We start from the raw sequence: 27,694 nt of genomic DNA, 5'->3' as shown, positions 1-27,694 counted from the left end.
AGATCCATTAGCTGGTTTCTGGGCATGTGATGTGAGGCTGTGCCGCGTGAGTCTCTCCTCCCAGTGGCGCTGCCACCTCTTGAGCAGATTTGCTTATCGGATTTGGCAGGAAGCTGTCCCTTCTTCAATGAGCCAGGTACACGCTGGTGCCTCTGCCACCCCAGAGCTGGTCATGCATGTCCCAGCGATGCCATGTCCTCCCCTTGAATGCCTTCAGAGGTGCCACACCAGCAAGCTCGGGGGCTCCCTGACCCCTCCCCATGAGGTCCCTGCCCTGGGCTCCTCCTCAGTCCTTGGTGTTGCTCCCCTTGAACCACCAGCTCACCCCACACTGACAGGGAATGCCCATGTACCCTTCCCATTTGGCAGCCTCATTCCTCTGCCCTTACCCTTGCCAGCCCTTGCCAGCCCCTCTACTTGGCTCTTTCTTCACTCTTTAAGACTCAACACAGGCCCCTCGTTGCTCTTCCCAGACCCCGTGAGCCTGTTGGGTGTTCTCTCCTCTGCTCCCATAGCCATTTGTGAATCCATCGTCGGATTCTACATGGGGTGATAATTACTTGTCTAGCTCTTTCTCACTGGCCCATGAGCTCTTAGAAGTTGATCAGAACACAGGTTTGACTGGGATATGCTTAACAAAGAGAAGTGCTGCAGCTGCTTAGTAGATGCTCTTTAAATATGTCCTGAATTGAGTGCCTTCAGTTTGAGAGCCAAACCAAGTCTTTAATGATAAAGGTTACTAAGCTTTCAGTTTTTAAAGGCACATAAGCATGAAATGGGGTTGTGCAGCTGTGATTTTTCACTCCAGTTCCTCTTAGTTTTGAATTTTCCAAATTAGTGGACAATTTGGCCATAACTTGATTGCCAAGTTACTAGTATCCTTCACTCCTCCTCCTCTCTTCTCAGCCCTCCTTCTCCCATCATTCTTCTCTTTCTTTTCCTTCCTTTCCTTCTCCTGCCCCTCCTCCTTTTCCTTCTTCTTCTTCTTCATCTGTCTCTTCTTTCTCTTCTTCTCCTTTTCTGCCTCCCCTTTCCCTCTGCCTCCCTCCCTGCTTCTTCCTCACCATCTCCAGCAATGACCCCTGTGACTTTACATTGAAATACTCCCTCATGCAATCTTTTTCTAATTGCAACAACAACAAAAAAATCTAAAAGAGTTTTGATTGTCTTGTGAGGGATTTTTATTTTTACTGTAGTATGTGTTCAGCTTGAACGTTTTCTGACACCTGCACTTGGTTTTGCTTCCTAGACCAGGAATCTCACTGTGGATGGACACTTTGGCATGTGGTCTCCGTGGACACCCTGCACGCACACGGATGGCAGTGCCGTGGGATCCTGCCTCTGTCGAACCCGCTCCTGCGACAGCCCGGCCCCGCAGTGTGGTGGCTGGCAGTGTGAAGGCCCTAGCATGGAGATCGCCAACTGTTCCAGGTGTGCCCCTCAGAACATGCCAGTTGTGCTGCTGTGTATTAAACTGGACTCTCGAGGAATTTGGAACATCATAACATAACTCCCTTTTGGAGAGAACTGTGGTGAAACACCATGGACATTCACCACTTAAAAATTACATGATTTTTGGAAGGAGATTTTAAACTACAAACTGGATTACAGATCTACACTTATTCACATACTCTTCATTAGATTAGGAAAAGTATTTATAATTTGAACAATATGATTGACTTTGTTTAAGGAAAACATCCATGTTATTGAATAATCTTTTCCTGGAATATGTCAACTAATAGTCCATTAGGGGTAGGTCATAATAACTCTAGGTTAGGAGGCAGAAGAAGCCAAGTCCTTGATCAACTTGCTCTACTCTGTAGGATATCAGAACTCAGAGCACCTCAACTCTCACCTCAGCTAACATTAGGCACTGGGTAATCAAGAGAGGAGTTTAAATAACATAACCTACTGAATAGCTTTCCTGTTGCTTCCGCTTATTGTGGTGGTGTTTGTTTTATTTTTATTTTTTACAACTATATTCTATTTGCTCTCCATCCCTTGCACCTATAACACCATGATCACAGAGAAATTTTAAAGCAAATATCAGGAACACTTCTGAGATCAGTCTTTATGCTCCTTTGTCACTTGTTCATTCATTGGCAGTAGTTTTTAAACATATTATCTGCTTTCCATGAGCCCACTTAGAATAAAAAAAAAAGAAAAAAGTCTCTGGGACAATTGTTTATGAAGTCACTAACAGTGGACATCAGATTGGGTGATCAGATTATAGGCGAGCCCAGGTCATGCAGGCACGCATGCCTGAGAGGAAGCGGGCCAGGAAAGTAAAGTGCGGGAGCAAACGGCAGACTTTGCCCTCTGCTCACATGTTTCTCACCACCAAGGTGAAAGGAACAAATCAGGGCCACAGAGATTAGGGTTTTTTGTTTTTGTTTTTGTTTTTTGTATTACAGAGGACACAGACATATCAACATTGTATTATGTACTGTATGCTTTGTATTAAATGAAATGATTTCCACAGATGCCTGGCTGAAACTTACAAAAGCTATCAAAGTGCTGTTGTTTGAAGATGACAACAAGTAGCTAATACTCTTTGCTCATATTGTTTAATGGAAAAATAAGACTATCAAATGAATTGCTATAACTTATTTATTGGTATGTCTTCAGTTCTTGCTCTAGTTGGAAAGTCATTTTCTAAGCAGAGCTGCAGTGCAACTAGTAGTTATTTTAAGATTAAAAATCTAGTAAGTGAACTAGTTTGAATGAGGCTTTAAAAGCATGAGTGGATAGCTTTGTACTAATAATCATGAAAGTGACCCCCCTCCTGATGTCTATTTACTTTATGTAACTTGTTTGGTAACTATGTCTGCCTCTAAGCAGCATTTAGAAGTATGGAAACTCAGGTCTGGGTAATAGACATATACATGTAAAGCTGCGTTCACTTCTTTCCTCAGATATTCTTTTCCTATTACTTATATACACTTTTATTTACTTACTACCCTATATACAAACATGTTCCATATATTGTAAATGGAATATGTCATAAAATTCCACATTTGTGTCCTGGCCCGGTGGCTCATGCCTGTAATCCCAACACTTTGGGAGGCTGAGGTGGGCAGATCACCCAAAGTAGGGAGTTCAAAACCAGCCTGACCAACATGAAGAAAACCAATCTACTAAAAATACAAAATTAGCTGGGCATGGTGGTGCACGCCTGTATTCCCAGCTACTTGGGAGGCTGAGGCAGGAGAATCACTCGAACCCGGGAGGCGAAGGTTGCAGGGAGCTGAGTTAGTGCCACTGCACTCCAGCCTGGCGATAGAGCAAGACTCTGTCTCAAAAAAAAAAAAAAAAAAAAGTCAATCCACATTTGCTAAAAGATTTAAGAAATGAAGAGTTTCCAGACAAATTTGAAAGCACCATTTTCTGCATGATCTAACAACTTTTTTCATATATAATGAAACTTTGCAAGTTAAATGTAATTTATTTATACTAAAACTACTATTTAAAATTTTAAATATAATTCAGTGAATAACATGGATAATTTTTAAGATTGCAGGTAGCAGGGTATAAGATACTAGCTGAATACCTTTATAAGAAATGTGGGAAGATTTGTCTTATTGTGTGATAATTTTGGTTAAATTATTATAGAGCAATTTTATTATAATATCACACATAAAGCTATGACTACATATTTTATTAAATCATTAGGTTTCAATAAAGTAGGAAAACATGAACTATTCTAAGAATTTTCTCAGAATAATTTTTGTTTGAAATTATTTTTAATATGATATTATTCAACATATTATTTATACCAGGACCTTCAGTGGCATAGTTGTTGACCTCCATGTTTTAAAAGGAAATGCATAAAGTAAAAATGAGAATTAATGTGAGCTAATATTTTTTCACAGGAAATGTAAATCTTACGGACGAAGGTGACAGCTATCTAAAGAAATGCATATGTGATTGCAGAAGTGAAAAAAATTCTGCACGAAGTAGACCATCTATTTGGAAGTTTGGAATGTGGATTTCATATATATTTTAACACATAAAGTTAAAAAAGCCTATATATTTTTTAATAGCAGGAACGAAGTGTTAAGGGGGACATTTAAATTATAACCAGTCTGAATACAGGCATTTTGAGGAAACAATACAATGCTAACACATTTCTAGAGCTGTCAATATAATTTAAAATTTTTAAAAAATTAGTTCATCCTATTTTTATTGCATATTTTTATATATCTACATTACTCTATATGTGTATTAACATAAATAAACAGTTAGTTATATGCAATTTGCACTTCTTATTTGCTCTCTTTATGTCTCTGTCAGTTTGTTAAAAGATAGCCAAGAGGGCCGGGCGCGGTGGCTCAGGCCTGTAATCCCAGCACTTTGGGAGGCCGAGACGGGCGGATCACGAGGTCAGGAGATCGAGACCATCCTGGCTTACACGGTGAAACCCCGTCTCTACTAAAAATACAAAAAACTGCGAGGTGGCGGGAGCCTGTAGTCCCAGCTACGCGGGAGGCTGAGGCAGGAGAATGTCGGGAACCCGGGAGGCGGAGCTTGCAGTGAGCTGAGATCCGGCCACTGCACTCCAGCCAGGGCAACAGAGCGAGACTCCGTCTCAAAAAAAAAAAAAAAAAAAAAAAAAAAGATAGCCAAGAATCTGAATTTAAATGTCCTTTTTAAATTTTTAATAAAGTTCCTTTTAAAGCTTTGAATATTATTCTAACAATACAACACTCTTTCGTTTGAAAGCTTTGAACATTATTCTAACAATACAACACTATCAGTTTGAATGCTATCAGGGGAGTTACTGATTTTCACTGATATTAATAGATTTTAAAAGAAAGCATTTTAGGCAGTTTTAGATGAGCATTTTGTCCAAAGGTGCACTTTTCATAGATTATAAATGATATAATACAAGTCCAAAAAACTCATAAACTCTTAGAGGTGTAGGGATTCATTTCTAAATGCTTGTCAGTGAAATAACCTTATTCTTTATTAGTTTAATATTTTCATAACTCAAGTTGTCTGATAGTTTCTAATATAGTCCATTGTTTATAGTGCACTTAAAAGTTTATTCCCAAATTTCCTATCTTGACTAGAAACCAGATGCGTGGGGGCTGCAGACGCAGGAACTGAGATTCACAGGGTGCAGTCCGTTCAGTTTCGTGTCTGCTGTGCCCTCTCTGCAGCAGCCCCAAGCATGATCCTCCGGGGGAACACAGGCATTTGGCTGTGGGTGCAGACAGGGCTTGGACTCGGAGCCTGCCTGACCTAATGATTGCATTGCTTCCCTTCCCTCAGGAACGGAGGCTGGACTCCCTGGACATCGTGGTCTCCCTGCAGCACTACCTGTGGGATCGGCTTCCAGGTGCGGCAGCGCTCCTGCAGCAACCCCACTCCCAGGCACGGGGGCCGGGTGTGCGTGGGACAGAACCGCGAGGAAAGGTACGTGACCACCCGGCTGCCAGCACCGCCACCCTCACGCTTACTGTCATTCCAGCCAGGTCGGGTTCCCCGCGGTTTTAGTTCTGGATCTACCTTAGCTTATGTGTGGCATCCCTTTCCGCTGAGCCAGTCGTCCTCTTCTTTTCCTGGCAACCTTTAATTTTGATCAAAGCCTCGTTGACAGCATCACTGGGCTGCTCTGGTGCCTACACAGCTGGGTTGGCTCTGGTGAGCAATTGCTAAGGGATTAGAGTACCCAGGGACCTCTGTGCTGTGTTAGGCTCCTGGAGACTCTGGAAGTACGTCTGCAGGAGACTTACTCTGGTGGGAATTTAACCAGACCGGTCTCAAAGCTTCAGTTCCAAGGAGGACCTAAGAAGGTCCCGGATGCAGACACTATTGGGCAGGTGCGGTAAGGTTTTCATCAGTACTCAGCTAATCCTCTGGAAGGCATGGGAGGGCATATTCAGAAATACCCTCAATGAAGCTGCAACACAACCCAAATTCGGGATTCTTTTCCACGTGTATTTTGAACTTTCAGCACATCATAGCGACATTTTGATTTAGTCTTGGCTTTAACAATTTGTTTCCTGGCGTAGAATTAGACGTTTGGTTTCAGGCTCAACCTCTGCAATCGTAATCATTGAATCTGTTTTGTAAGATCAATGAATCTGTCTTAATATGCATTAAATATATTATTAATGTTTATTCTAATTTGTCACTATTGGGAAAGAATTCAAGTAGGTAAATTTCATAGTGCTTTCAGAATTCTCGTTCAGCTATACTAATATAAATTTATTGAATGACTTTCAATGCATTTTAATTAAAATATAGTAGGTTTATATTTGATGACATGAACTCAGTGGAGCCGCGAATAAAAATATTGTATATAGTTATTTGCTATGCATTTAGTATTTATATGAACAGAACCAACAGACTTACTGTTTAGATAGCTCTCTGGTAGGTGTTTATTACAACCTAAAATCAACTAAGGAGAATCATTCCTTTCTTCAAGTGAGTTCCTCACTTGCCAATTAAGATTTCACTCCTTTTGACTAATAGGAAATGAAGATGATTTTTACCAAGCAGGGTTTGTCATTTTTGAAGCAGTCCCTGAGACAGTCTTGTGCAAGCCTGTCATTTTCTAACACCAGTTGATAAGTGGGAAAGCCTATTATGGAATAATTGTCTCCCTATTATTTCCAAGCCTTGTACAATTTTAAATTGGTTGGAAGTTTCTAAATGCTATACATTGTCATCTAGGACAGGCTGAACATCCCTAATCTGAAAATCTGAAACCCAATATGCTTCAAAATCCAAAACTTTTCCAGTACTTACATGATGTCACAAGTGGCAATTTCCACACTGGTTTTTTGACTTTTGCAGTCAAAATCTTTTGACTGGTGGCAGTCAAAATGCTGTCAAAACTTTGTTTTCTGCAAGAAATTATTTAAAATATATAAAACTACATCCAGCCTTTGCGTATATGGTATATTTGATGCATGAATGAATTTTGTATTTAGACTTGGGTCTTATCCCCAAGATATCTCATATAGACACCAATATTCCAAAATCTGAAACAATGTGAAATCCAAAACACTAATGATCCTGAACATTTCAGCTGAGGGATGCTCAACCTGTACAGCCCATCGAGGCAAAGTCACTTCCATCTGTGCAAAGTCTTCCCTAGAGTCAAGGCACCACCACAAACTTAGCATGTGTTATCACCATTCCCAGGCTGATCACTCAGGAAAGAAGAGGCTGACTCACACTGTGGCGGACAGATGTGTATGTTTGCATCCGCATAGGATTTTTCATACAGCAGTGTCTTCAGGAAAAGATGAGGAATAAAGATGGCAAGTGTGTTTGAGGGACTTACATGTAAAATATTCCTTTTGTACAGAAGAAATGTTCACTTGTAGATTAGCATTTGCTCAATGGGGGAAAACGTGAATTTAAATAAGAGATGGATACTAAGAACAGGGACTATGTAAAATTTTTATAAAATGTAAGCTTTTCTATTGGATAGTCTTTCTAGGGGGCTACTGGGAGCTTAATGAAAACCAGAAAAACCAAGTACCTAAAGTTTCCTCCATGGTCTTCGTAAGCAATAGGTTCTTAGGTGTCTCTGCCATGTTATACGAAAGATTTCTTCACCTAAGAAATATAAAAGCATTCTGATCCAACAATGGGGATATTTGAGGACTAAGCTCAAGATTGAAGGAGACTATGATCTCCATGGGAGCATACAAAAGACTAAGAACTAGGTATAAGAAATAATAAATTTATATCATATTTATTTAAACACCATCAACCCTCAAGAAATCCTGGGTAGCCATAAGATAATGAATTGATCTTCCCAAAAGATTCCCTAAGTGAATGGTAGGTTTATAGTTAGTGATTTTTCATCTGGGACATCTCCAATATGTGGAATTATTCAATGGGAGCTTTGTTGCAACAAAAATCTCAGAAGTATTTACATTATGTTTTTCTGAAAAATAATGCTAGCTTAATTTTACATGTACTTTAGAACATATAGTCACTTCTGACATTTCCTTGAGAAGATTTTCTGGAGTATCAAGAGCTGAGTAGAAGCACCAACTCCCAGAGAGGCTACTAACAAAAGGAAAAAATGGATCTCTGTAAATATTATCAAGATGCAAATGTTATTATCTGTGCTAGTTTCCTCCTGCTGTGTAATAGCAGTTCCATAAACTTTGTGGCTCAAAACAACACACATTTCTTTTTGAAATCTCATAATCCCATTGGGTCGGGAATTCCTATATGGCTAGATAGATCCTATGCTTGTGGCCTCAGCAGGCTTCAATCAAAACATGGGCCAGAGCTGTGGTCTCATCTGAGGCTCCACTGGGGAAAGATTCACTTCCAAGATCATGTGGTTGTTGTTTGTATTCAGTTCTTTGTGGGCTGTCAAACTGCAGACCTCAATTCCTTACATAGTTTTTATCCAGAGATCACTCTCAGTTTCTTGCCAAGTGATCCTTCCTGGTGTTGTCACTTGCTTTTTAAAATCCAGTAAGAAAGACAGTCTCCTTGCAAGACGGGCATTACAAACTTACGTAACATAATCACAAAAGTGACATCTCACCCCTTTGCCATATTCTGTTGGTCGGAAATATGACACAGGCCTCCACAACCTAGAGGAGGTGATGACACAGGGTATGAATATCAGGAGGCAGAGCTCACTAGGGTCACCATAAAGTCTATCTTCCAGAGTTGATTCATTTCTGTTCAAAAAGGCAGTAGGTGGTGTGGGGTGATGGAAATTATAAAGGAATCACTGTTCCATGTAAATTATGAAATCTAGCTGAGCAAGTGTTGAGAGTTGCTTAATTAAGTTCAAGGAATGGGCATGTTTTATGGTTCTTAGCTCTGCCTTCTGGGCTGTTAGTTATACTTCCTGAATCAGGCTTTCTTTTTCATGAAGAGAGCGTGTGCTTGTAGCTGGGTAGTTTTGTCAGCTTCCTTCCTGTCAGTAGAATGTGTAGGGTTTCCAGCAGCCTTTCATGGGTGTTTTCTCTGTCCCTTTCCATCCAAGCTGCTGGTATCTTTGTGGAAGTGAGTTTCTGAAAAACATTATGAGTCTTCAATGGATTTCCACAAGGTTTACTCCACTAAACAAAAGCTACATTCACAGACCTTTTTGAGTTAGCCCTTCTCTATCTTGGGGTGCTGCTGAGATGGCTGAGAGACAACACCCTCCAGCTCACTAGAGGTGATCTGATGCATTAAGAGGATCTGTGAGGCACACACTTGCTCTAGAAAGGACTCTTTGTGTAACTAAATACTACTCAAATTCTTTCATCTTTCTGAGGTTGCAATAAAAGGTTTTATAGTCACTACCTCAGCTTTTACTATTCCAAACTTCCCTAACAGTACTTGAAAGGACTGTGAAAGCTATTTTGTATTTTTTGCATCATTTTCCATTAAAAGTGAATGATTTCCAAAATCATCCAGTCCCTATTCTTTTAGTTTAATAATCCATTCCTCAGTCTTTCTTTCTTCACCTACATTTTACTGTAAGCAGCATGAAGAGACCAAGCAGTACCTTCAACACTTTGCTTGGAAATATCCTTAGTTAAGTAATTCAACTTAGGTGTTTTGCCTTTCACACTACCATAGGTAACAATTTTGGCAGCTTTTACCCATTGTGTGATGCGATTCTCCCTTTTTCCAGTTCCTGATAATATATTCCTGTTTACTTTTTAAGTTTTTATTGTGGTTTTATACACACACACACACACACACACACACACACACACACACACACAAAAACCATAAATTTGCCACTTAATCATTTATAAGTGTGTAATTCAGTGACATTATTTACATTCACATTATTGTATAACCATAACTACTATTTCCAAAACTTTTTATCACCCCAAACATAAACTCTGTAATTGTTAAGCAATAACAACAATTCCTTATTCCACCCTCCTGCCAACACCTGGTAACCTCTAATTTATGTTCTGTCTCTACTAATTTGCCTGTTATAGATATGTCACATAAGTGGAATCCTATAGTATTTGCCATTTTGTGTCTGGCTTGTTTCACTTAGCATAATGTTCAAGGTTTCTTCATGTTGTAGCATGTGTCAGAACTTTATTCCTTTTGTAAGGTTAAATAAGATTCAGTTGTATGGCTATACCACATTTTGTTTATCCATTTTTTTTTCATCCGTGGACACGGTTTATTTTCGTCTTTTGACTATTGTCAATACTGTACTGAATATTGGCATATGAGTATCTTTTTAAGTCCCTGTTTTAATTCTTTTGTGAATACTGTATATCTAGGAGTGAAATTGCTGCAGTGTATGTTAATTCTATGTTTATCTTTTTGAGGAAACACCACGCTGCTTTCTAAGGGGACTTCACCAATGTTCATTCCCACCAGCAATGTATGAGAGTTCCAATTTCTTCGCATTCTTGTTACTTTTTTTTCTTTAATTTTAGCCATCCTAGTAGGTATGAATTGGTATCTCACTGTGGTTTTGATTTGAATTTCCTTAGTGACTAATAATGTTGAGCATCTTCTCATGTGCTTAGTGGACATTAGTGTATGTTATTTATAGAAATGTCTATTCAAATAATTTGCCTGTTTTTCTAATTGTGCTTTTGTCTTTTTCAATAACTAATTTATTTTTGACAAAATTTGTAAATATTTATCATGTACAAAATGTTGTTTAAAATGTGAATACATTGTGGATGGCTAAATGGAACCAATTGGCATATGCATCATGTCACATATTTTTCTTTATTGTGTGTGTGGTGGAAAGATTGTCTTTTTAGATGTTCAGTTTTAGTTCTTTATCCCATTTTCCTCTAAACCCTTACTGGCCGTGTCTTTTGAGTTCAGATTTCTACTAATGGATGATTCAAGGTGATTTAAATTTTCTTTAATGTGCTCCTCAAAATTATTCTGCTTCCTGCCATTCCCTGGTCTCAAAGCCAGTTTCACATTTTAACCTCTTACAGTAGCACCACACTCCCACATACCACGGTCTGTTTTAATAGTTGTATAATAACATTACCACAGACTTAGGCATTTGAAGCACCAGGTGTTTATTTGCTCATGGCGTCTGTGAGTTTCGTAGCCTGTGCACAACTTCAGGTTCTCACAAGGCTGTGATCAACATAGAGGCCCTGACTGTGATGTCATCGGGGCTCAGCTAGAGAAAAACCTGCCCCCAAGATCATGTTGTTGTTGGCAGCCTTCAGTTCCTTGTGGGATGTCAGACTGAGGGCCTCAGTTTCTTGATGGCTGTTAGCTGGAGGCTGCCCTCAAATCCTTGACAACTGGGTCCTTCTCACCTTTTTGCTTGCTTCCTCAAAGCCAATAAGGGAGAAAGTTTTCTTGCAATAAGGGCATTACAATCTATGTAACATAATGGCAGAAGTGACATTCAAAAATCTTTCACATATTCTGTTGGTTAGAAGCCAGTGACGGGTCCCACTCACAGTCAATAGGAGGAGATTACACAAGGTGTGAATTCTAGGAGCTGGGGATCACGGGGACCATGATAGAGCCTGTCCAATGTGTTCTCAAAGTTAAGAGTCCCAGGGCTCAGTGGTTTTTATTATGTGATTATTTGTCTTCATCAGTATGTTTGCTGAATCCTGTGGTAAGGCAAACTGATGTTCTTCACAAGTTATTTTTCTTCCTAAATGGCTTGAATTAAATATTATGGTAGACTTAATGTACATGCAGTTTCTCTGTTGACATAAAAATTTAATTATAGCAGTATGGCCCAGTAGAGGGCTGATCATTTAGAGTAAAGCAAGGAGAACATAGTTCAGAAGAGGCCCTGATTGGTTCAGGTTAACAGAGATTGCAGTGAGCAACAAGCATGGATCTAACCAAAATGGAACATAATTTATGCAATTTATAATTTATAACAGAAAGAACAATTTATTGCATGATATAGTGCTGAGAATCTAGTCCATATGGAATTATAAAAGGTCATTATTTTCATAAGAGACTAGATTTGTGATTTTAAAAAGTGGATAATTTATAGAGAAATAGTGCTGGGTCACTAATTGACTTTTAAATATAAAATGAGAATAAGCAGTCACGGGCAAAATTAAAATCTTAATTATTAGTGCATCATGAGATGCATCTGTGACTTGCAATGCTTTTACATAGTAGAGACACTCAAGAGCCATTTGAAAAACATCGTAGCTCATTATTTGCTAAAAGTCGGCAGCGTGTTGGGGACTAGAGAAAGGAGACCAACTGCTGGCCCAATGTGTAGATATTTTATCCCCAATTAATTTTTAAAACGCTTAACCAGCAGAGATGCCAAGGTAACTGACTTCCAACCTCATTGTTTTTTGTACAGCTGCATAAGAGGGGCTTCTCTCAGGAGCATGAGTAAGTTGGGGTGGGGGCAGGGAGAGGGTCAGAGGAAAGGCTTTCTCACAATTGTGGAGGATCCATACCTACAGGCTTCCAAGGACTCTGCCTCTGAGCAGTCTCTTCCAGGGTGAATTCCTAAGTGAAAACCCAGACACAAAGAGACGGAGCTAGCCTAACAATTTCTATTTCCCTCTGACCTCTCTTACTGGAGAGGCTGCGATTTCAGAGGGTGACGCCCCAGCAGATCCTGGTGTGGCTTGTTATATGGACTACTATAGCAGAAAGAGAAAAAAACAAGGCAGGTTATTGACAACCTTAAAATGCAGCTCAGTAGACAATTTATTAAAACTGGCTGAACGTTCCATGCACAGGTTACCCTGCAGTAGATTTTTACAATAATAACATGCTGAGCATTTTCAGGGGTGGCCTGCTGTCAGCAAATAAGAGAAAGGATTTGTGCACTGTGGTTTATTTTGCTTTCGGGAAATGGTAGCTCAGTTGCTGTGCCTTTTATTAAAAAGTTAAGGGCCTTATAAACATTTTTAGTAAGGTTTCCCTCTGCCTTCCATACCCATTTTTTTGTTGTTGTTTTTTAGGAGGGGAGTTGTTGAAAGCTGAAATTAGGATCAAGTTTTCTAAGAAGTCCATGCCTTTTTAAATGCTGGTGAATCAGCTTAGAAATGGAGATGGCCTACTTCTCCTTCTACCCACAGTGATCTACACATAGATATTTTAACTAAATGCTGAGAGTTCTGATATTCTGAGTTTTCTTGACTTCCTCAAAATATGTTCTCTAAACAAATGTCAGTTTTTCCCCTGGAATACTCCATGAACCAACACACATGTTAATATTTACTTATTGGAAGTCGACACATTTGCACATACTTCCTAAGACCAAATTATTTTCATCTGTTGTATTCTCACATTTGTCTTGTCTCCCCTATCTGGAGGCCATGATGTCTTCATTGGAAGGTCCTTTCCCTTCCTCTACTACGTGTAGGAATGTCCGGTGGCCCTGAGCTCTGAGAATCGGACCCTGGGAGACTATAGTTACCATCTAAAGAGGAAAACCTTACATTTCTGTGTTATCTTAAATGTGGAAAAGATAAGGAAGAGTGATAACTGTTCAGTTCCATTGGCTATGCTCAAATATGTAAAACTAAACTGCTTGCCCAATTGATTCTTGACTCTCTGGAGGTTCCTTCACCCACTGCATATCAACTATCTCTCCCTGGAAGTAAGAGTGTCTTCTGCCTTCCACTTTCAATTAAGAGGCTGACTTTGGACTCCATTGTTTTGTTTTGTTTTCTATACAGTCACACAGTTGCCATATTGTTCTTTAACTATACCATGCTCCATCTCTATCACTTCTTCCCCTTCTTTCCAACACCACTGTAGTTTTTTTTCTAGGTTGGAGTATCTCTCATTTGAATTGTTGCAATCCAGTGTCCCCTAGTTGCTGCTTGTTCTATGGGCTCTTCCTGCTGCTAAACTGCCCTGTCTGGGGAGATGCAGACCCCATACTGAAATATGAGGAGCTCCTTGAATCTCAGGGACTCCAAAGTATAGTCAAGATGAAGCACCAACTCCTGGAGATGAGTCCGCCGTCTAACTCTCATGGAGTTATTTTGTCTCTGGAGCTCTGTGGAACTTTCCTGATTTCTCATAAAGTTCCAGTTTTCCACTGTATTTGGTAAAGACAGATCATCCCACTCCCTGTTGCCTTTTTCTGTTTTGTTCTTCTCAATGACCTTTCATGCGTAGAATTCCATTTCTACCTTCCATTATTTTTCAAAACGCTGGCAGGGGTTCAGTGTGCCCCATCCTGTCGGCACCCCTCTGCTTGACCTTGCTTTCTACTTTTCACACTGTCCCTGTTCCTGAAGCCCTCACATTCCCCATGAAATTTTTCTGGTTTGACAGGAAAACAGTTCCATCTCACCAGCATTTACTGTCGGGAAACTACACCCTCCAAATTTGTTTTCCTGGTGGCTGGCTACCATTTGCCCTTATTTTCAGTTCCGTAAAAGCATTTACTTCTGCATAAATAATTACAGTAATGCCACTGTGTATTAAGATAGTTTTGCACATCCTGAGCCGTGTTCATGCCCCTGTGTTTCTCTTCAACTGTGAACGCCTGTGATCAGGAAGCCCCCTGCAATTCCTCTTGCATAGGCCCTGCAGGATTAAGTCTTTATTAATATTGATGACAATAAAGGTGTCTGACTTACGTCAGCAGATGGGAACCTTTGCCTCTTGTTTCTTAAGGCAGATGGCCTGGCAAGAGAGAGGACGTGAGAAAAAGTTGTGCATTCTAGTATTCTCTAGAAGGTAAATTGGGAATTTGGACTTCGTAGATGGACTATTAATCGCCGAGAGTGTCTCACTGCATTTGCTGCTGTTCAGAGTAACCTCTTCCTTTCTATGATCTGTAATCTGTAGAATGCCAGGCTGATTCCTTTTTGTTTTTCGTTTGTTTGTTTTCCTCACTTCACTTCATTTCACTTGCAGTGTTAAAAATTGAAGAGAAATATGACTCATGATAAGGATAAAGGAGGCTTTGGATATTTGGCTGACATTTGGCAAAATATGTAGAAGTATAGAAGTGTATTCAAACACTGAAAAATTGAACTAGTGTTTGTAAAACTGTATAATAATTCAATTCTTTTTGAATAATGAGTGAGTGATCTTTTAAATTGTTTAGCATTATTCTGAGAGCCTACAAATAAATTTAAAAGTAGAATAGCCTAAGCAATATATAGCATGGGCCTTCATGCTAATCCCATGCTTTAACTTTTCTTTAACTTATCCTAATATAACTATGGGCTGATTTGACTCAAGAATGAGAAAGGGATTCCAAGTAAAGTTATGCTGACTTTGTATTTGTAATCTGCTTTATCTTTCAATGTTTATATTCAGAAGATAAATGCCCTACCTAGATATTTTCTGTATACTCTTCTTTTTGGGTGTCTGTTTGAAGGGTTTTGTTTGTTTTTCCTTTAATTGGCTGCACAGGAAGATCCATCCTGCATTGTGAGTTTAGCATTTTCTTCACTGTCTGCCGCGCATCCCATTGTCTGTGCACACACAGCATGGCCAGCACCACATCTGCCTTCTGTATGGTGCAACTGCTCAAAATACAAAAAGCTCCTCCACGCAGAGCATGCCCATGGGTTCAACATCTGCTGCAGGGATGGAGATGGAAACGTCAGTGGTTTCAAGTGGCACTAATTAGTTTCCTTTTCCTTTCGGTTTCCTCATTACAGGTACTGCAATGAACATTTGCTGTGTCCCCCACACATGTTCTGGACAGGCTGGGGTCCTTGGGAACGGTGCACAGCCCAGTGCGGGGGTGGCATTCAAGCTCGCCGCAGGACCTGTGAGAATGGGCCTGACTGCGCAGGCTGCAATGTGGTGAGTAGCCTCCTTCTCATACCCAGCTCACAATCCAGAACCAGGAATTCAGACTCAATACACACAAAATGCTCTGCACACACTAGAGGTTCTGCAAACAATAAATGTTCTGCACACACTAGGGGCTCTGCACATACTTGGTACAGGGCAAACACTAAGTGGTCTCACACATCAGGTGCTCCGTACATGTCAGAAGCTCTGCACACACTTTATGCTCTCCAGATACTAAATGCTCTATAAATGTGACATGTCCAGATGCTGGATGCTCCCCATACAATAGATGCGTTGAAGGTATTAGGTCCTCTCACACACTGGATCCTCTGCAAACATTAGGTTCTTGGCAGACACTAGATGTTCTGCAAACATTAAGTGCTCTGTAAACACAACATGGTCAAGCACTAGATTGCAAAATCATGCAAGTTTTTCAATTTAATTAGAATATCTGGTGAAAATACTGGAAATTCAGAGTAGCTTGGAGGCTTCGTGAATTAAATATTCACACATGGGATAAACTGTCCCAGGAGTTTTTCTGGTCTGATTTCTGAGTGACAAGCCTTCAGCCTGCTTATATATGGCCACTCTGTTTGGTTTGGGACATGGAATATTATTCCATGCCAGGCCTACACCAAGGTATAGCACCCTGTGGGATGAACCAGACATACCCTGGGGACTGAGAAACTATATGGAGCCGTTGTTAGAGCAAGTTGGTGCCAATGCAGAGAGAATAAAAAATCCTGCCTTTGCAGTTTATATTTCTTTTAACACTTTAAACTGTCAAATAAAATTCCACTTGGGCAGGCTCTTTCCAAAAGGCTTCCTTTTGCTCTTCCTGCTTCTTCTGTAAGAGTGACAGCATTTCCGCTCACTCGCCTGCCCCTGGTGCTGGTTCCACAGAGTGGACACAGACAGTGGCAAAAGTTTTGATGAAGAAGCTCTGCACGAGAAGGTCTAGCTAAATGCCTTCCTCACTGATCTTTCCAGTTGGCCTTTGCAGCATCTTTATCCTTTGATTTGTGAGGCTGAGCAGTGTTTATGTGCTGCTGTAAAGCCTGCTTTTGTGACATACAAAAACCACATAGCCGAGATATCCTTGGGAAATTCAGAGACAGGAAGAGGGTTAAGAGGTGCTTTGTCAGATATTACACCAGACCCAAGGAGATTTCTGTTATTGGAAATTACAGTTAGATTTCTTCCCCTTCACATTGGAAAAGATACTGTCATGGCTCTTATATAATCTAGTACTTATTATAAAGACAGTTCTTTCCACATCAGCCTGAACTAACTGTAGACCATGAAAAATCTTCATTAAGATATATGTTTATTGATATTTCAGATGCTGACATTTAAAACTATTTATTTAAAATAATTGTAAAATGGTAAATTTATGAACACTCACATGTTCTAGGAAAACCATTCAAATGGGGTAACTTTCTGTTTTGCTGAAGAATGTCATGTTTTGTTCCTGGTGGCATGATGTGTGCCCACCAAGGTCTGCATTGCCATGTCAAGGTTTGTCTCATTTGCTGGGAAACCACAGGAATGGATGATCTGGATTGGTCTCACACCTTAGTTTCTAAATATATTGCAGTGTGAAAAATTCAGAAAACAGTCCACGTCATTAATTTTCTTATTGTTAATTGACTTTCATAGTTACCTTCAAATATAGCTTAATGAACGAAAAAAATTATATTAAGCAAGAATGTAGCATTTTTATGTAGTTACTGTAATAGGTGTGTATGTGTGACATACATCTGATTATAAATGTAAACATTGAAGGTCTTTCTAAAATATCAATGTATTTATTGCTTTATTACAGAATTACAGTTTATGAAACAAGTGTAACCGCTGCTTTCAAATCCAGAAAAATACATATGTCTCCAAAGAGACTCTTGTCACATTTTAGCAAATTTAAGGGTTTGTTTTTCTTTTTGTTTTTACCACCAAACTTAGCCTTTGGGTAGTCTACTTCTAGGAAGATGTTATTGCGGCAGTGAGGAGCAATCTACTTCTCAGTGGTAGGAGACTATTTATTTTTCTTCTGACATGGCTTCTCCCATGCTTTTCGGTTTCTGTCTGTCCTAAGGCAGGAATGCCAGCTCACACCAACTGAGGAGTGCAAGCAGTAGAAAGGGAGGGCTCGGTTTCTTTGGATTGTTTGCAAGATCTGTACTATCAGTTGAATTCCTAAGAAGTTGATTTAAAAATGGTAGTTACCTAGCTAAAGCAACATTTTTGGTCTTCATATTCTAGCTGCAGTTCATAAATCTTTGGCCACAAAGGGTTTGGCTTTTATTGAGTTCTAATATCAAGATAGTAGCTCTAAGTATAAAAAAAGTATTGATGTTTGAGTCATGAAGTGACCATCTGCTTGCCAATGTGTGACTGGATAAGAAGAGGTGACATTTCTGAGTCTCAGCGTCATCCTTGTAGAAGGCGGTGATGGTTTTTCTTACCCAGAGCTCCTGTGTCAAGGAGGGCACCATCTGTAAGGTCTCGCAGGTCTCACGTTGGAGTGCTCCTTCCTAGTCTCATTTCTTTAATTGTTTTCCATGGGCTTCAGCTGCTTCTGTCTGAACTCCATCTTACTAAAAATGGGAGTCAGCTAGTGAAATGTCATTTACACAATACAGAACATGTTTGTGGAAAGTATAACAGCCTGAATTTCCTGATTATTATGACAGCTTATAGAAAAAGAAAGAATTGATTATTTCAAGTTCAAGTATGCATCGGGTTAGAAAAGACTCAAGAATCTTTGCTTCTGCCAACACTTTAAAGCTGAAATTTCATGAAAGGATTTTCCCAGCTTCACTTGTGAAATTTCTATGTCCTTGTCTTAGACTAAGTCACCAAGTCTCTGTCTGAATCTCAATAAAGAGGCAGTGAAGGACCCTTGCCAAGAGCTATTAGCTCTCTCCACGAATCCCTACTTGTAAATTGCTCAGTGTCGAAAGCTTGGGAAACTCCGGAGCCTTGGGTTAGTTTGGGGAGCTGATTGACAGACACAGAGGGAGGACCTGGATCTTGTGTTGTCACTTAACTCTGTGAACTTAAGATACACTCACTGCCCTCTGGGCTTCTGTCTTGCTGTGCAAAATACAGGGCCAGACCCTGAAATGGATGATTCTGTGACCCTGGCTTTCCTTCTGTGGACCCTGACCCTGGCATTCCTTCTTTGGACCCTGGGGCACGTGTGTCCAGCTGATTGAGGGACCACTTCTAGCAAATGTCCCTCCCTGGTGGCTGATAGCTCCGATGAGCTCAGAATGAGACACTTAAAAAACAGATGTTTACTCCCCACTTCCAGGTAGGCTAAACCCACAGCAGCGTCTGGGGTCCTCTGGTCCTTGCTGCTGCTCTCCAGGTCTGTGTCTCAGCCCCTCATGCCTGTGACTTTACCGAGTGGGTGGAAGGAGCAGGATGATGGGTCAGAGGGGCTCTGCCTCTGAGTCACTGTGAGATCTGACCTGCTGTTCTACTTCTTCACACGGTTGTTTTCAAATGAAATATGAAGCATGAGCACTTGAATGACAAAGCTGTTTAGAAGATTACATATAGTACCTAATATTTCTATATATCCTAGCCCAGTGCCAAGTCTAACATAGACATTTATAAAATAGAAATGATTATCACCGTCATATGTGTGTTTCCTTTTTACCCTGTTTTGACAATAGAAACTGTAACAATTCTTGTTGGATGAAGCTTTGCAAATCCCGACTTACTAGGTGATGTCAAATTAAATATTGAAATTAAGTTATAACTACACATGCTGGAGTTAATATTTAATGATAGCCTGAAATCCTGTATTACATCATAAAATAACTTTTGTTGAGTGCCTACTACATGCCATGCACTATACTAAGAGTAATTACAATTTATTATGTTTATTCTCTCTGTATCCCTGCAAGGCAGTTTTCATTATTACCTCTGCTTGGTGATGGAAAAAATCAGCCTGAGAAAGATTAATGAACTTGCCCAGTAGCAAGTTGCCAGTGGGGGACTGGACCAGCATTTGAGAACTGGTCCTCTGGGCACAAATAGAATTTAATGGCACAAGTCCATTTGCATAATTTATTTGCCCAATGTTAAGTGATAAATGATAAGCCTTACTTTTCTTTACTCCTATTTAGGTTGAAGTGTAGCTTTAAACAAAGAGGAGCTTTTTGTCTTTCTATAGCTCTTCTCTTGATTTACATTCTTGATTTTTATCATATTGTGATCATTTTAGCCAACCATAAGAGTACTATTAGGAGATCATCCTGAGCATAGGAATTAATCGAAGATAAACTCATAACACAAATCTTAACTCTACATTTTGGCTGAAAATTACAACACATGAAAGGAATAAAGATATAAAATATTATGTTGTATACATAGAATTAGTTCTTAAATTAATGCAACTCAAAATTCCCTCAAAGGTTTAGCAGACTTAAATTACTTTTTTGCTGTATCAGAGCTAAAGACAGCATCAGATACAGCAAAAATAATTTACAAAGAACAACAGACTTAGTATTGCCAGCACTGTATTTCTTACTGAAATATCATGTAAAGTATGAAACAATTGACCAAAAGCTATGATTGAAGAGAGCAACAGGAAGCATAGGGTAGATATTTATTTCCTAGATACAAAGGAACCAGACCACGGAAAGCCTGGAAAGGTCAAGAAGAAAGACATTATAATCAATACATGCTGTCCAAAGGGATTCTGTGAGGGTCAATCAGAGTTGATATAACACACTAACATTTGTTTGTGTCAAATAATGGCACAATGGATAATCTTCAGAGCAAATGAAACCTGACCATTGGAAGTTTAAAGAGGTTGTGACATGAAAATAATGACAGACATTACAAAATACCACATTTTTGTGTAGCACATTGGGGTCTGCAAAATGCTTTGGGGAAGGTCGTCACATGTTTTCATGATTTTCCAAAGGAGAAAGTCAAGACCTATAGAAAACCAGTTGGGTACCCAAAAACCCTGCAGCTGGAGACAGCAAGACCCCGGGTCCAGGTCTTTCCACTCAGAGGTCCTGAGACAATCCAGGATGCTGTATCTCCCTCAGGAAGTACAGGAACAAGAACAGTGAAATTAATGGGAAAGATCTAATATCTCATACCCATGAAACAAGACATTCAAAAGCCCCAAACAGGCATATTTTGTATTTGTTTTAGCTCCAGTGGTATTTCTCAGCAGTCTCAGCTGTATTTGCCTCTGGCCAGTAATGTGTGTGTAAGCCCAACTTTAAACAACCTCACTAATACGACAAAAACTATTTGAGGCTCACATGTTATGCACTTTTTAAAAACTATGAGCTGCATGTAGCCTCATCTGCCTAGTATTACTGCTTTTATTCAGAATTAGGGTTCTGAATCCATGTTCAGGATTTTCCTACAAACCACATGCTTGTTGTAAATATTTTCATATAAATTTTAATTATTATATTGTTCTTAATTGGTGATATTTAAAGCAAACTGTAGATGATTTTTGTAGTTTCATTTCAAGAAATGTTTTAATTTTAACTTCTGACAATGCTAGTGTTTTCATAAGTATAAATAATGGTATAAAAACTATATTTTTCAGGATATATTTTGTAAAACATTTTCTGAGCATCTCTGTAGTATATCTGACTAGACTCTGATAGAATTTTGATTTCTGGGACAATTTTATCTGTAAGTTTCCTATTTGACTGGTATCAGGTGAGCAGCATCTTAATGCTCCATGGACAGTGTTTTCCTGTGGGTTTTAGAAATACTCATTTCCTGTCTTCCTAGACTGTAAAAAATTCTCTCTACTTCCCCATTTAATTTATGGTACTAAAATATTTTCAAGAGCGTAACAACCTGCTTGCAGTGGTATGTACTTTTATTCCAGTGAGACAGCTGGCACTTCCTTTCGTCACAAAATATACAGGAAAGGCAGCCTGAGAGATGACTGACATTTGTACAGTTGAACAAGCTGTTTTCAAATTGGCTGCTTGTTCGTTTGTGATCGTTAGTTTCCTTTGTATTCATATTTGGTGTTTCCTCATTTTTGAACAGTGGCTTCCTAGAGATTCATAGTCCTGCCTTAGAAGGGAGGCGGGTTGTTACGAAGAGATACATGAAAAGTGCTCTCCTTATTCACTTCTGTTTGTTTATTTGGTTATGTTTGGGCAATGTCATCCCACCATATACTCAGCTGTGGATACTTGAACATTACAGCTCACATTAAATTATATGTGTTTGTTAAAGGATTGTTATTTTACTTTGGGCCTAGAACCATTTCCCAAAGTTCATTTGCTGCCCTTAACAATACCCCTGAAACCTCACTGATGCCGACCCTATGTGAATAGTAAGGTATTCCTACAGACTCCTAGTGAATAGGATGCTGGTGCAGACCCTATACAGATAGTTGGCTATTTGTATGGCCTACTTATTGATGTGGCTGGAAGCTGTTATTACGTTAAAAAGCCAGTGACCATGGATTAGATACAATACAGTTTATCCATTGTTCATGAAAATACCATTTTGTAATCCTAGAAAGGAAATTTTCTAAAATAAAGTTTAAGAAATACATAAAATAGTTGACTCTAACTCCACTGAAAACATGCAGGATTTTTATAGATAAAAATAATATTCTTCATCACCATCATCATCTGTCATTATAATTTTACATGCCAGGTATCATTTAAAGTACTTCTTAGGGAATTGGTGAGGAATTCCTCCTAACAATCCAGTGACGTAGTATTGTTATTAGCGTAACCAACTTACAGATGTAGAAATTGGAGCAAAGAAGTGAGATGGCCCAGCCTGTAGGAAGCGTTGCCAGCCTCAAAGCCAGACATTTGTAATGGTGGCCTGCTTGTTTCCCCATTACACTGTGTGGCCTCATCTAATATTTCATAAGTAATTGGAAAGGTTAAGGACTGTAGTTTTCATAAGATTAACTTAAACACTAATGAGCTTATAGAGGTTTGTTGTATCCAGCTAAATATGACCCATACAAGGTTTGATAAAGTGAATGGTTCTAACTATTAACAGTTAGAAAACAGTTAATCACGTATTGAGACAACCCCTGGTGGCTTCAGAATGTGCATGCAACTGAGGGTCCAGAAGAATGCAAGGAACCTTGGGGAAGCCCCAGATATCCAGATGCATCTGAGGAGTGATGCCCATCTTTCTCTCTTTTTTTTTTTTTTTTTTCACTTTCTCCCCCAAAGGCACTGCATACAGTTGTGCAGGTTGTGCACTGCAGAATTCCAAAGGGAGTGTTAAACATTATGAAAATGTGACTAGCACTTCTGAAAAAAGGCAGTGCACCCTGGCTGCCACCCTGGCCCTGAACTGAGTGCATACAAACTCAGTGTGTTCTTCAAAGCCTCAGAGACATACAGGATCCCAACCTTTATTTTGGACTACATTCTTCATTGTGGGAATAGGAGCTGAGAGGGACAAGTCTGGCATCATAGCTTGACCCCTGTTTAAAGTAGATTTTGTGACAAGACAAGGGCTTAGGGTAGGTGGTTTTATATATAAGTCGACAGCAGCAGGTGGGGAGCATGAGGGGATAAGGCAGGAAAGAGGGAAAAGCTCCTATTAGGGTTTGTCACCAAGGTCACTGCTGTGGGCAGCAGAACTGATTTTCTGAGAAGCCTGCAGATGCCTCTCAGGAATATGCCACCTTCACAGTTACCATTGGATGAGGATGCACCCAGGCTGCACCTTCACTAACCCAGCAGTCTCCTGGGGCTTCAGAGAAGACTCCCAACATGGAAAGCCACAGGAAGGAAGGCGTGTGCCCCAGGTGGATGTGTCTGGCAGAGAACTGACCACCACATTGCTCACAGCTGGGACCACAGAAGGCTGAGGGGCTGTGCGGCCCCGAAAGTACATACTACACCTGGCTTTGTGACAACAAATCCTGACCACACTAGAACAGACCAATGAGAAAAGGATTTCTGAGGCTACAGTCCAATAATTGGGGTTAAACAGAATCTGGGGCTCTCCTGCCTTACAGATCCCGTGGACTAGTGACAACCTCTCAGTCATCACATAGCCATGGATGCTGATTATCAGGCCAGATGGCACTCTACTTTCTGCCAGGCATATTTATTTAGCACAGGGTTTCTCCGTTGTGTGGACCAATTCTTGCCTGGGACACATGAAAGAAAAGTCATGTTTCTGGAAAGGTTCTCTCGTCTCCATAAGAGAGATACAGGAAGGGAAGGCCCTTTCTTTCTCTGCACACAGAATATTGGGAGTGAAGCTGGAGCTGCTGCCCACTAGCTGGCAGCCTTGAGAGTAGCTAGGTCAGGGAGGAGGAGGACAGGAGCAAAGCAAGGAGACAGAGTTAAGGACACCAAGGGGCTCATCTCCCCAAAATCTACCCTTGTTGGGCACAGGCTGATGTGTGAAATCAAATCTCTGGTGGCTTCAGCTAGTTTGAGTCAAAATCGTTATAATGGCTTTGTCTTTCCCCTCCCCTTTATGGAAGCTACCCTTCAAATACCGTTCAGTAGCCATGGAGAAAGACATGACCCTCCTTAACAGTTGCTGTATCTGGGGACGATGATCTAGGATTTTCATGTAACCCATTTCCACGAAAGCTAAAGAGATGACCTTGACCTTTATGAAGAAGGTTGCAGTCAGAACTCTTCCATTGCATTGTGGTTGTAAAATGCATTCACTTGTATTTCCCAATATTGTTCTGTAAAGGGAATAATTGATCGCCCTTGCTGAAACTGGATATTATATCTTCACAAACATGGGAATGAAAAGTTTCTTTTTTTTTTATAAACTATCTCAGCAAAGACCTTGCAAATATGAAAGATTGTCAGAGTGAAAATGCCACATGTTGTTAAAGGAGGCTTAAGCTTTTTGAAAAAGTTAAGATCAGTACACAAAATCGAGTGGTACAACAGATGGCCACAAAAGTATAAGTTTTCTAAAATTTAGCACTGAAAGTTTCTCAATCAAGTTTAAGAATGATGTATGGCACAGATGGAGAGAAAAGAAAAATGATGGATTATAGGAATTAATCCATCAAGAGTCTGCCTGTAGGACATATAAATAATCATCAGCAATCTCTGGAAATTGCAGTTGGTATGGAGATCTGGAATATTTCACCAAAATGTTTTATTTATAATATTGGAAGACTCTGTTGTACATTTCTATGGTTTTAAAAAATTTTATGCCTACAGTAATTCAAATACAGTGATTGCAAAGTTAATTGAAAGAAGTTTTCATGAAGAGATTTTCTACTGTAAAAGTGACTTAAATTACATACACACACACACACACACAATTTTTCCTTTATAACTTTCCAATAAATTCCATGATAAAGATTATTCAATACTTGATATTAAAATAACCAGAACTTATATAGAGAGACACAATAATGATATTTCAATGGTAACAATTTCTACTAAATGGCCATAATTTTAAAAATGTTTTATCGGCCTATGAGTAGATAGTACATGCAGAATGAACAGATTCTTTTGAAGGCATAACAAATGCTCAGTCATATGGAACCCATGTCTCTGGTTTTTTAAATGTCAGATTTTTAACTGTTAAAAATGAGTAATTAAGAGTAACTCTCTAAATTTAAAGTCTTAATAGAAGCTTATTTAAGAACAATCAGACAATATCCTTTTCCAAATGCGTCTTCAGTCTTTGACTGTGGTCCTGCTGACAGATTGGGGCCAATCAATTGATCATCCATAAAGAACACTCATTGGCCCTTTCACTCAACTAAATGTTCCCTTCAAATTGGACAGATGTTTTTGGTCAATTTCTATAGCTTACCTTGTCTACTTCTGATTCTACCAAGCACTTGCTATTGAAATTAGAAGACAATGGTCTCCTGGAGTAGTGTTGCTTGTTCATATTTTTCTTATTTATTTATTTGTTTGTTTGTTTATTTATTTATTGAGACAGTCTCACTCTGTTGCCCAGGCTGGAGTACAGTGGCATGATCTCAGTTCACTGCAACCTCTGCCTCCCGTGTTCAAGTGATTCTTAGGCCTCAGCCTCCTGAGTAGCTGAGTAACACTCAGCTAATTTTTATGTTTTTAGTAGAGATGGGGTTTCACCATGTTGGCCGGGCTGGTCTTGAACTCCCGACCTCAAGTGATCCATCTGCTTCAGCCTCCCAAAGTGCTGGGATTATAGGCATGAGCCAGCACACTCAGCCCATATATTTTAAAAAGAGATTTGGCCATCCAGCCAACTTAGGTGATGTACTAATGTTGTCCCTCTTACCAGCAGCCAAGTACTCCTTTTTGTGATGCATCAAGGCTGGGCTCTTGTATTCATTTGCATCTTTGTATAGCTCATTCTGCCTTTCAAAATTCAATTTCAGCCCATCACCTTGCTGTACAGGCTGGGCCATGGTTCCAGGAGATATTTTCATGCCCTGTGGCACTTGGGCCATGACTGAGTGAGCGTAACACTCTCCCCACCCCAGGATCCCAATCTGAAACCTGTGGTTCTAATTGATATTAGCTCTGCTCATCCAACATACAGAAAAGATGGAGATCACCTCAGCCATCGCCCATTGTAGGTTCCATGTTGTAGAGGCCAGCATATTGCCTCTGCAGACTCATTTCCAACACCTTTCTAAAATGAAGTGAGTAGAAAATTCGACAAAAAGCTGCAGAGACATACATCTGCTGAAAAGATATTGTCATCTCCTTAATTGACTGTACAGCTTATAGCGTGGTCTTCATTTGGTTTGTTCAGGTTCAAAAGCCCTGCATACATCATAGTTTCAGTGAGGTGAGGTTTACCTGAGCTCACACTCTGTACCTAGAATCTAAGCATCTTGGTTTTTTTACCCATTTTATTCCACCATTTATTTAGTAAAGAGTAAGTTTCCACCCTGTGATGGACTCAGGGATAGCAGGGTAAATAAGGGAAGTGTGGTCTCTACTTAAACCTGGGGTAGTATTACTACTTGCGAGGCTTAAATCAAAATGCTCTGGGTACCAGTTTAGTATTTACATTGTTTTGATGTGTTGATGCTACTGTTCACAGTATAGTTTTTCCCCTCTCTTTTTAAAGTAAATTTTATTGTGTATATTTAAGATATACAGCATGATGTTAAAAGATACATATAGTCATATGATTACTATAGTGGAACAAATTAATATATCCACCTTCTCTCATAGTTACCCATTTTTCTCTCTGTGATGAAAAAACAGCTACTCATACAGTCTACTCATTTAGCAAGTTTCTGAATATAACGCACCACCATTAACTATAGTCCTAATGTTATACATTAGATCTGTCAAGGTGTTCATTGTACATATTTGCCACTTTGTGTTATTTGACCTATATCTCCTCATTCCTCCTGCACTCTCCTGCCAAACTAGTAACCACTGTTTTATTCTCTCTCTCCATATGTGAGACCTTTTGTTTTTTATATTTCACATCTAAGTGAGATAATGCGTTATTTCTCTTGCTTTGTTTGGTTTATTTTATTTAGCATAATGTATGCCACATCCATCCATGTTGTGACAAATCATAGGATCTCGTTTTTAAGGCTGTATAATATTCCACTGTGTGTGTGTGTGTGTGTGTGTGTGTGTGTATACCACAGCTTCTTTATCCATTCATCTACTGATAGACACTTAAGTTGTTCCTGAATGAAATGGCAATCTACATGTTGGGAAAAATATTCGCAAAGTATGTATCAGATAAGGGATTAATATCCAAGGTATATAAAAAACTCATACAACTTGATACCATAAATATACATAACCCAATTAAGAAATGTCAAGGGACTTGAAAAGAAACTTCTCCAAAGACATAAAAATAGCCAAAATGTACATGAAAAGGTGCTCAACATCACTGGTCATCAGGAAAATAGAAATCAAAACCACTACGAGATATCACCTTACACCTGTTAGGACAGGTACTATAAAAATACAAGAGATAACAAGTGCTGGTGAGGGTGTAGAGAATGTAGACTGTCCTCTCTTGGTGGGGATGTAGGCTGGTATGGCCAGTA

General features: G+C 39.6%; 1 protein-coding gene across 1 annotated transcript in view; it reads left to right on the top strand.

Moving 5' to 3' along the window:
- The window catches only part of SEMA5A (semaphorin 5A), a 510,195-nt gene that overhangs the window by 413,848 nt on the left and 68,653 nt on the right, over positions 1-27,694 (top strand). Inside the window, exons 14-16 of the mRNA XM_023218224.2 lie at positions 1,250-1,431; positions 5,275-5,418; positions 15,561-15,708. Of these exons, the coding sequence (XP_023073992.1) occupies positions 1,250-1,431; positions 5,275-5,418; positions 15,561-15,708 (474 nt within the window). The remainder of the gene's footprint in view (positions 1-1,249; positions 1,432-5,274; positions 5,419-15,560; positions 15,709-27,694) is intronic.

This window comes from Piliocolobus tephrosceles, chromosome 4, assembly GCF_002776525.5.
Source record: "Piliocolobus tephrosceles isolate RC106 chromosome 4, ASM277652v3, whole genome shotgun sequence".
Taxonomy (NCBI): Eukaryota; Metazoa; Chordata; class Mammalia; order Primates; family Cercopithecidae; genus Piliocolobus; species Piliocolobus tephrosceles.
Note: the sequence above shows the minus strand (reverse complement) of the source record. Positions and strands in the feature narration are given on the sequence as shown.